Raw genomic sequence first — 10,000 nt, 5'->3', positions numbered from 1 at the left:
TTCCATACTATGAGATTCATTCAGTCTTATTTCTTCACTCATTCAAGGGAGGCACTTAGTAGAAAGGAGCAGGGAGAAAGAGGCAGAGATCTTGGTCTCTGGGACTTATCTGTTTCATTTTGAGAACTGTAATGTAATTTATTTTGTTTAGCTTTCATAGTTCCATCCAGTCCCAAAGATGTGTGTTTCTGTATTTTTTTGTGTATGTGTGTGTGTGTGTGTGTGTGTGTGTGTGTGTGTGTGTGTGTGTGTGTGTGTGTGTGTGTCTGCCTGCTCACATGTATATGAAGTGTGATTTTAGACGTCAAAGTGTTGGTTAAATAAATGCTTCCATGTATTTATTATTGGCTAAGATGCCTTTTTTAAAAGTTTTCAGTTAATGCCGTTGCTATGTCTGGCATTAAAAGTTTTACAGGGCACCAGAATATCATTAAATCGCAAACCGACACAAACAAAAACACTCAATACAAATTCACAACAATACGAAAGCACACGCAAAGCAACACACAGTGTCCCTTTGCCTTGTCTCACCATAGACGCCAAACATGTTTTACTAGAGCAGTTAAATGAGCTGGCTCGGAACCAGAGATACTGACCTTTAGTCTCCTGCTCATCAATGGGCCAGTGTGGATGTGTTCTGTTTGCGGATGTGCTGTCTATTATTGGCTTCCTGCATTTGTGTGCGCAAAACCATACATGTAAAACCTCACATTGTTTCAGGATTTTAGAGCATTTTCGCATGTGGTCTGCGTGTGGTATTTAGTATTTTGCTATAGGGTTGCAAAACGATACAGTGGTTTGAGCCGTGTCCTGTCTCTGTAGAGGTGTCATCTCTCTGCGTGTGTATGGGGACCCTGCAATGGATGAAAGTGCGCCATGTGTGTGTGTGTGTTTGTGTGTGTAACTTGGTGATTAGCTTCAAGGTCCCGGCTCTCTGAACATCTCTATTTCATGGGCCACTCCGTAACCCAGGTATAAATACTGGGATGATGTCATGGAACAATGGCGAACGAGATCAAAAAACAGGGTTAATGAGGTTTACCTTTTCCCTATTACCTCAGCAGGTCCAATGTTCACTCCCTTTGTCTCTGTCTGACTATCTGGCTGTGTGTCTATCTCTGTCAATCTGTCTTTCTCCAAATCTCTCCCTGTATTTGCGTCCCCTCATTTGCTTGTCCCCCTCCTCCCCAAATACTAGAAAAAAACTAAATAATCTTCTTTGCTGAGGGCAGCATGCCTGTGATAATAATGCATGCTTTGTTGCATTATGTTAAAATCCTCCATCTTTCTCTCCCCTCTTTGCCTCTCTCTCTCTCTCTCTCTCTCTCTCCATCTCGGTTTGACTCCAAGGAATCATCAAGGTGGGCCGGTGGAACCCCCTGCCTGTCCACTTCCTGACGGACGCCCCCGACGCCACGGTGGCTGACATGCTGATGGAGGTCTATCACATGGTCACACTGCGCATCCAGCTGCAGAGGTGAGGCTCTAGAGGTCTGATACAGAGAGCCTTCGGCCCTGATTCCCCTTTCAACGGCTGTATAGCATCTCAGACCCCCGAAGGCACCCTCTGGTTGGGAATGAGTGTACTGACAAGGTGAATGTCTACAGGTCTGCTGGTGTTGACTTGAATCTTGACTCTGAAGGCTGTTCCCCTGGGTCAACACAGTGGCTGTGCAGCCTGAGCGTCTCTTTAAATAGCACGGGTCACAGGTCGAAACGGTTTAATTAGAAGGGCAACGTATGCAATATTTACACACTTCCACTGACTTCAAACGAGGGGATGATGTATAATTAAATGGAAATATTTATTTTTCTGCTCGGCGCTCTATTTGGTGGTAAAAAATGATAAATATAAACTTCATCAGGATGAAAATATGTGTGGGGCACGTGTCGTTTTACTTTGTCAATCCTTACAGATCGCTCATTGTCACAAAGGTAGCCTTATTGTGGCTATTCGAATGTCAGCTGACACAAAACACAAACCCAAACTCATACTCGAGTTAAATCTACGCTTGAGGAAGAAAAAAGAAATGGAGAAATGTTGCTCCATATAAACGTCAAACTCAATACAATTGTGCTTTGGCCACACTCAACACAGTTCAAAGCCCTTTTAATGTCCTTCAGCTCTCCTAAGCTTTTGTTGGGGTTATCTGCCTTCGGTGTCTGGGAGGCAGACGGGCACTGCCAGCCTTCCCCCAGAACCAACAACACACCAAGCAGCAGCAGCAGAGTTCAGATGAACAGATAAAGACAGATAAACTCCAGATGACAGGATTATAATTGTTTTTGTCTTGCCGCATACCAGCCAGGTCTGTTTACGTATTTAAGGCCGTATCCATGGCGGTGGTTAACGTTTTTTCTGGCCAATGATGTGCTCAAGTTTTTCTCAATGATTTATTTGTTTGTCCTCATCCGAAAAAAATATAAAGGAATGGCTCCGGGAGACTGCGTGGTTACAGGAAGTGGTGGTTTGGGTTTTGGGGAAGAAAGAGGAAGCTTTACACAGTTAGTGCACCCTAATAAATGTAGCGAAATGTGATATCCCGCTAAACTGTGAGTTCCTGTGCGATTCTTCCTGTGACAGCAGTGGAACACAGGGTTGTATTTAAGACGGAACCGACCCGACCGAAGAAGGTCCGTGGGGGATCCTTTGTGTGTGACAACGTGGGTTCTGGTTTTCCGCCCCCCTGTAGCTACGCCAAGCTGGAGGACCTGCCGTGTGAGCAGTGGAACCACGCCACAGTCAGGAACGCCCTCAAAGAGCTGCTGAAGGAGATGAACCAGAGCACCCTGGCCAAGGAGTGTCCCCTGTCACAGGTACTACACACACACACACACATGCATACACACAAACACACAAACACACCCACCCATGCCCACACACACACACACACACACACAAACACACATACACACGCCAGCGTGCAAAACACACATACACACAGTTCATGCTCAGTCCCTTACACTGTGTTCACTGTTTTTGTTATTTTGTGTTGCACTGCGGAAGGAAGGTTTTACCTTGGCCCTTATACTGGCTCTAGCTGGACCTTACTGGCACTAAGCGACCCATTGTACTGCCAATAAACTAAATTTGTGTCACTCCCTCAAATTACGTTGTTTATATATTAAACCCCGTCTCCTTTAATGGAAAACTTTTAACTGATATTATATTATTTGGGCCAAATCATTAATTTGTTTTCAAAATATCAACAATTGAACCAGCAGTATTATGGTATTGTCCCTCTCTCTCATGGTCCAGGTTCCAAGTATTGCGACATCCTGAACGTATAATGACTAAATATGTGTATGGCTTCCAAGTTTGTTGCATTATGTCAGTGTGTTTTTCTGTCTGCATGTGAATGTAGGTATATGTGCTTTACACATAGGTGTGTGTTTGTTTGTTGGGCTTGTATTTATCTTGTGCATTTGCGTGTATGTGTGTATGTGTGTTCTGTGTGTGTGTGTGTGTGTGTTCTGTGTGTGTGTGTGTGTGTGTGTGTGCGTGCGTGCGTGCGTGCGTGCGTGCGTGCATGCGTGCGGGCGTGTGTGCATTTTTGCGTGTGTGCATGTGACTCTGTTTGTGTGTGTGCATGCTTGGGCGTGTATGTATTCTTGTGCATTTGCGTGTCTGTGTCTGTGTGCGTGTATGTGTGTGTGTGTGTGTGTGTGTGTATGTTTAAATGGATCTCTCAATGTGGGTGTTGATCCCAGGCATGAATTGCAAGCATATGTGTTCGTGGCTGGAGATCCTCCCACTACAGTGCACAGGCTCCACTTTCCTGGGTGGCTTCCCACCATGATTAATGTTTGTCTATTTCCATTGTGTCCTTGTGTTTGCGTGTGTGTGTGTGTGTGTGTGTGTGTGTGTGTGTGTTGCCTGTATTTATGTGTTTGTAATATTTTTCTGTTTTATACTTGCAAACCAGGAGATGCTTGCGTGTGTATAGCCACTTTGTATTACGCTTGTTAATAATAATTCTTCCTCCCCTGTGTCTCTCCATCGTTCCATTCCTCTCCCTCCCCCCTCCCCCTTGTCTCTCTCTCTCTCTCTCTCTCTCTCTCTCTCTCTCTCTCCCTCTCTCTCTCTCCATCGCTCCCTCTCTCTCTCCAGAGTATGATATCCTCCATCGTTAACAGCTCCTACTATGCCAACGTTTCAACGGCTAAGTGCCAGGAGTTTGGCCGCTGGTATAAGAAGTACAAGAAAATCAAAGGTGAGGAAGCTTCCTTATTACACGTTTCACCTATGCACACACTTCCTCAAACCCAGACTGGAAACCAACCAATGGATGTCCAGTATCTGGTTTACCCAGTAGCCATACTGGTTAAGCATCCCCCAACACATACACACACACACACGCACACACAACTTAAAACTCTGTGATATTGGTTCATCCTAACCCAACGCTTTACTGTAGGCCCATCCAACACATCTGCCTGCTTCTGCCATCTCTCTCTCTCTCTCTCTCTCTCTCTCTCTCTCTCTCTCTCTCTCTCTCTCTCTCTCTCTCCCTCTATTCTCCCTCTCTCCCTCTCAACTAAAGGATCTAATCCTAGAATGAAAGTCTTAGGCTAACTCTGAACAGTGCGGGGGAGAGGTTTGACAGAAAGAGAACACTTGGGTTACAATAGTTGTCCCCGCCATTAGTTATGCTCTCTGGTTGGCAGGAGGAATCTGGCGCCACCCAGCTCCAGATGTGCACACATATGGAGACCACAACTGCGCTATGACTGGCCGTTACACCCGTCACTCACTGTCAGGAGTTCTGAAAAAAGGCCCTATTTATTTTTTTGGTGGGGGAGAATAGCACTGAGAGATAGAGGATGGTGTGCATTAGTTTCGAGTCTGTTAGTACTTTTGAAACCAGCGAATCGTCGCATTATGAGGGGGAAAAAAGGAACATTACACATGCGTTTCGCGTTTTTTTGTATGTTTATGTGGCCTTTGAATCATTTGGTGTGTCACCTCCCCCCCATCCCGCCCCACACCCCACTAATGCGTTTTTTTAACGTGTTTTAACGTTTCTGTAGTAATTTTCTATTTTGAACATGTCCATGTTAAACATCATAGATCCTTCCATCAAACTCATCCTCTCTATGTGTTGCACAGGAGACTACCTGGAGAAGATGTGGTCTGGAAGAGATGCTGCTGATATCAAAAGTAAGGATTTCATCGCTTTGACGTACATGTTGCACATGGTGTTCAAGCCTAACATTCCCTCATTTCCACACTTAATTTCTCCTTTCTTCTTTTCTGGGCTCCTCCTCTCCTCCACTCCTCCCCCACTCCTCTGTCTCCTCACCTCTCTCCTCTTCCCCTCCTCCGCCTCTCCTCCTCTCTCCTCCTCTCCTTCTTTCCTAATCCTCTCCTCATCTCCTCTCCTCCTCCCCTCTCCTCCTCTCCTCTCCTCTCCTCTGCTATCCTTCTCCCCCCTCTTTATCTCTCTATACTCCTCTCCTCGTCTCCTCTCTCCTCCTCTCTTCTCATCTCCTCTCCTCCTCACCTCCTCCTCTCCTCCCCTCTTCTCTCCTCCTCTCCTCCCCTCTCCTCCCCTCCCCTCTCCTCTCTCCTCCTCTCCTCCTCCCCTCTCCTCTCTTCCCCTCTCCTCCCTTCTCCTCCTCTCCTCCCCTCTCCTCTCCTCCTCTCCTCTCTCCTCCTCTCCTCCTCTCTCTTCCCCTCTCCTCTCCTCCTCTCCTCCCCTCTCCTCCCCTCTCCTCCCCTCTCCTCTCCTCCCCTCTCCTCTCCTCTCTCCTCTCCTCCTCTCCTCCTCGCCTCCCCTCTCCTCTCCTCCTCTCCTCCCCTCTCCTCTCCTCTCTCCTCTCCTCCTCTCCTCCTCTCCTCCCCTCTCCTCTCCCCTCTCCTCTCCTCCCCTCTCCTCTCTCCTCTCCTCCTCTCCTCTCCCCCTCCTCTATCCTCTCCTCCTCTCATCCCCTCTCCTCCCCTCTCCTCTCCTCCACACTGCGCAGTAGAGAGAGACAGCCTAGCCGACTTCTGCATGCCCAGCCAGAGACCCCAGCCCCACCTGGCCGGCCTGAGCCAGCTCGGCCACCTGGGGGCGGTCAGCCCCCACCTCAAAGGCGGGGACCCCCAGGCGCCCTCCCAGCCGCCGCACCAGCCCCCGCCTCCCCCCCAGCCCTCGCCCCACGGCGGCCACCACCACAGCCCCCCGCTGCGCTCAGGACAGGGACCCCCGCCGCCGCCGCCGCCGCCGCCGCCGCCGCCCGGCTCCATGCAGCCCCTGCTGGGGCCCGGCGGGCTGCTGTCCCCCCAGCTCACGCCCCAGATGATGAGGCAGCAGCTGGCTATGGCTCACCTCCTCAACCAGCAGCTGGTGGTGAGCCGCCTGCTGGGCCACCAGCACCCGCAGGCCCTCAACCAGCAGTTCCTCAACCACCCGCCCATCCCCCAGCGCTCCATCAAGGCCGGCGGCGGCGGCGGCGGCGGCATCGGCGGCATCGGCGGCGACCACCTCGGGGGAAACCCCTGCGCCGCGGAGGTCTCCACTGACATCTACCAGCAGGTCAGGGATGAGCTCAAGAGAGCCAGCGTCTCCCAGGCCGTGTTTGCCCGCGTGGCTTTCAACCGCACACAGGTAGGAAAGATAATGTAGGCGCTCTTGAACAGAGCTCGGACATATCTGTATTTAGGTAGATGGCACCACACATAGGAGAGAGAGAGGCGTAGGAGCACACGCGAGCGTGAAGGCAAGATTGAGGATAGAGGAGAGTGTAGGAGATTGTGGATTTTTTTCCGGCGCGTTTATAGCCGCGTTGGCGATTGTTGTTTGTAAGGCCAAAGCTGCCCCCCAAAGCTGTGTGTGTGTGTGTGTGTGTGTGTGTGTGTGTGTGTGTGTGTGTGTGTGTGTTTGTGTGTGTGAATGTGTGTGTGTCCACCCACTCTGACAAGGCAATGATCCGTTTAGTAATATCAGGTGTGAGGCAGATAATCCCCTCTATAATGGAGATGAATATGGCATCAATGATGGGTCATTGATAGGCCGGTAATCTAACCCACGGGGGTGGGGGGGGGCGGGTAGAACAACACTTAGTGCTATTATAAGGAGGATTAGCTGAAGCATGGCTGGCCAGACGAGCTTCCACCCCCAGCCTCCCAGCGGCAAACACACCTGCTGCATTCAGGTTGTGCTGCGGTGGATAGCCTACGGCCCATTAGAGCACATATAGGGGGAGGAGACTCGTTCACCTACTGGTTTCCGGGCCGAGGGCAGGTGTGTTTATGCATTTGTATGTATTTCTGTGTGTGTGTGTGTGTGTGTGTGTGTGTGTGTGTGTGTGTGTGTGTGTGTGTGTGTGTGTGTGTGCGTACGTCATGCACGAATGTCTTTGTGGGGGTGGATGTTAGGTGTTTGCGTTGATCAGAAAAAAGATCAGATCAGATAAGTCGAATACATCATTAAACCTACTTGTGCCGTGTGTGTGTACGTTTCGACCGCACAAAGCAGGCACAAGCAGCTAGTACACACACAGGGAAACACATAAGAGAACCCGACGCAACACACACACACACACACACACACACACACACACACACACACACACACCGGGCACCTGTTCTCCACACGTGGCAGGGCTAGCCACAGGGATAGCTGTGAGGACCAGGGTTGTTGTTTTTGTGGGGGATCCGATCATGGTGACGCGCCGATCACGGCGGGCTAACGCGGCCGCCCCTGCTTATGTCAACCAGGGCTTGCTATCGGAGATCCTGCGCAAGGAGGAGGACCCGCGCACGGCCTCTCAGTCACTGCTGGTCAACCTCAAGGCAATGCAGAGCTTCCTCAACCTGCCCGAGGGCGAGCGAGACCGCATCTATCAGGAGGAGAGAGAGCGGAGCATGAACCCGCCCGTGGGTCTGCCCGCCTCCAACTCCTCCAGCCCCGGGGGTCCGCGGCTCTCCCAGGTACTTACCGCCCCCCCCCCCCCCCCCCCCCCCCGCCTGTACTTTACACACCATGGAGAGGACTTGTGGGGACCAGAAAGGTTCTCTCAAGATGTATTTGTGTCAGTGACATATGTGTCCTCTGTTGGCGCACAAAGATTTAACACTAAGTGTGTGTGTATGTGTGCGTGTGTGTGTGTGTGTGTGTGTGTGTGTGTGTGTGTGTGTGTGTGTGTGTGTGTGTGTGTGTGTGTGTGCACATGCAGAAGGTCTGGGAGCGGAGCCTGGACGAGCAGCTCACCCCAGACGCCTGGGCCTCCATCTGGAAGAACAAGACTAAGATCACAAACTCTGTGAGTCGCAATATCCGCAATCCCCCCGAATGTGCCCACACGCAATGAGAACCATCATGTGCCAAATCTATTTTGTTGCTTTTAAAATGTTTCCTGGCTTTTAAGGCTTTAAGTAGATTCAACTGTTTATAATGGGGAAAGAAGCCTCAAAGGCTATTGTTGCCTTGTATTGTAAACATCAAGGACATTATATTTAGATGTTGCTCTCCAACTGCACTTAACCATTTAGGGTCCCCGGTGATAAGGGATCCCCCTCTGATGTCAGAGTGAATTCCTCCCCTGCCGTCCAGTTGTGTTCTGGCACGTTCCTCTATTCCTATTATGTCTATCATGCGTTTATCACTGCATCGTTTACACTGAGGGAATGTAAGCTGGCTTGTCCGTGTGCGTTGCACCGGGGTTAGTTCAAACGCTGTGTATACACAACGTTCTCCCAGAGCCAACGCACACGGCCGCTCCGGCAGTCGCTGCGGAGGCCCGGAGTGAAAAGAGCGGGACTTAATGGCTTTGATCTGGAGACGGTATTCACTGGTGGAAGAGTGGATGGGGGGGGGGAGGGTGGGAGGGATGCAGCGTGCACGGCAGATGTGGTGCTGATTGGCGTGCAGAGGGGTGCGCACGTGTGCAACTCGGCGTGATTGCCAGCTGATAACTTCTCTCTCTCTCTCTCTCTCTCTCTCTCTCTCTCTCTCTCTCTCTCTCTCTCTCTCTCTCTCTCTCTCTCTCTCTCTCTCCTTGTGTTTACATGAGTCATCCCAACTGGTCACAGATCTGTTTTGAGTTGATAAGTCTTTCACAAAGTTTGCAAACAATAAAAAGTATGTACCTTTCCTGAGGTACGTGCATTCACGTGAAGTGCAGTCATGGATCAGCTGCAGTCTGGGTCTCCTCAATTAAAAACGATAACGTTTATCTTGTACGTTCCACTTGTATTCACTTTGTGTTTTTTGCGTTTTATCTCCTCTCCCCCCGCCCCCCAGCAGCCCAAGCCGCTGGGCCCGGCCCCTGAACCGATGGTGAAGCTGGAGTCCCTGGTAAACATCACATCAGGCATCTACGATGAGATCCAGCAGGAGATGAAGAGAGCCAAGGTGTCTCAGGCGCTGTTTGCCAAGGTGGCCGCCAACAAGAGCCAGGTAAGGAGGAGAACCAGGAGAGTAATCTCACTAAGTGCTGTTTCCCGAAGGTCTAGAGTTATCCAAGCACAAAGGTTGGACGGCCATGAGGCTTAAAACTACAAGAAAATGAACAGGGGTGAACTGAGCACAGTGTCAGCCAGATTGGAATTAGGGGATGGGGTGCCAGTTGAAAGACTGCCTCAGAAATTCAGATACGTTTCTCAAGAGTCTCTGCCCGATGGCCTTGATAGATTGAACAACTACAAGCTCAAGAAATCCATCAAAGGAAATTTGATTTGTGTTTTTTAGTGAATCTGATGAAATCTGATGGTGGTTACCAAAGGTCAAGCCACAGTCTACCACAGAACAGTAGTACAACCTTTGGTGAACTTTTCATTGAAGATACCAGTTGAGGTTTTGGATGGCAAAAATACTTGTAACTGGTTCTATCTGTGTATATATATCTATATCTATATATATATATGTGGGAGCTTGTGTGTCTGTGTATGTACGCGTGTGCGTGCATGTGCTTGTGCGCTCATGTTTGTGTGTGTGTGTGTGTGTTAGCACGCCTGCGTGTGTGTGCTGTGGTTGCAAGCCAAGCATTTGCGTGCTGTGGTTCGCAAGGTCTC

The 10,000-nt window shown here is 50.0% G+C and overlaps 1 protein-coding gene across 3 annotated transcripts in view; it reads left to right on the top strand.

Moving 5' to 3' along the window:
• Positions 1 to 10,000, top strand: part of satb2 (SATB homeobox 2) — a 41,272-nt gene that overhangs the window by 19,725 nt on the left and 11,547 nt on the right. The window contains exons 4-11 of one of the 3 annotated variants that reach the window (XM_079733367.1): positions 1,351 to 1,477; positions 2,694 to 2,817; positions 4,112 to 4,214; positions 5,111 to 5,161; positions 5,968 to 6,521; positions 7,706 to 7,918; positions 8,164 to 8,250; positions 9,231 to 9,386. In XM_079733367.1, the coding sequence (XP_079589493.1) occupies positions 1,351 to 1,477; positions 2,694 to 2,817; positions 4,112 to 4,214; positions 5,111 to 5,161; positions 5,968 to 6,521; positions 7,706 to 7,918; positions 8,164 to 8,250; positions 9,231 to 9,386 (1,415 nt within the window). Of the gene's footprint in view, positions 1 to 1,350; positions 1,478 to 2,693; positions 2,818 to 4,111; positions 4,215 to 5,110; positions 5,162 to 5,967; positions 6,594 to 7,705; positions 7,919 to 8,163; positions 8,251 to 9,230; positions 9,387 to 10,000 lie in introns of all 3 variants that reach the window. The other 2 variants (XM_079733365.1, XM_079733366.1) reach the window with 2 other exon arrangements.

Source organism: Pollachius pollachius (assembly GCF_949987615.1).
Source record: "Pollachius pollachius genome assembly, chromosome: 3".
Taxonomy (NCBI): Eukaryota; Metazoa; Chordata; class Actinopteri; order Gadiformes; family Gadidae; genus Pollachius; species Pollachius pollachius.
The sequence above is the reverse complement of the archived record's forward strand: the minus strand, read 5'-3'. Positions and strand labels throughout refer to the sequence as shown.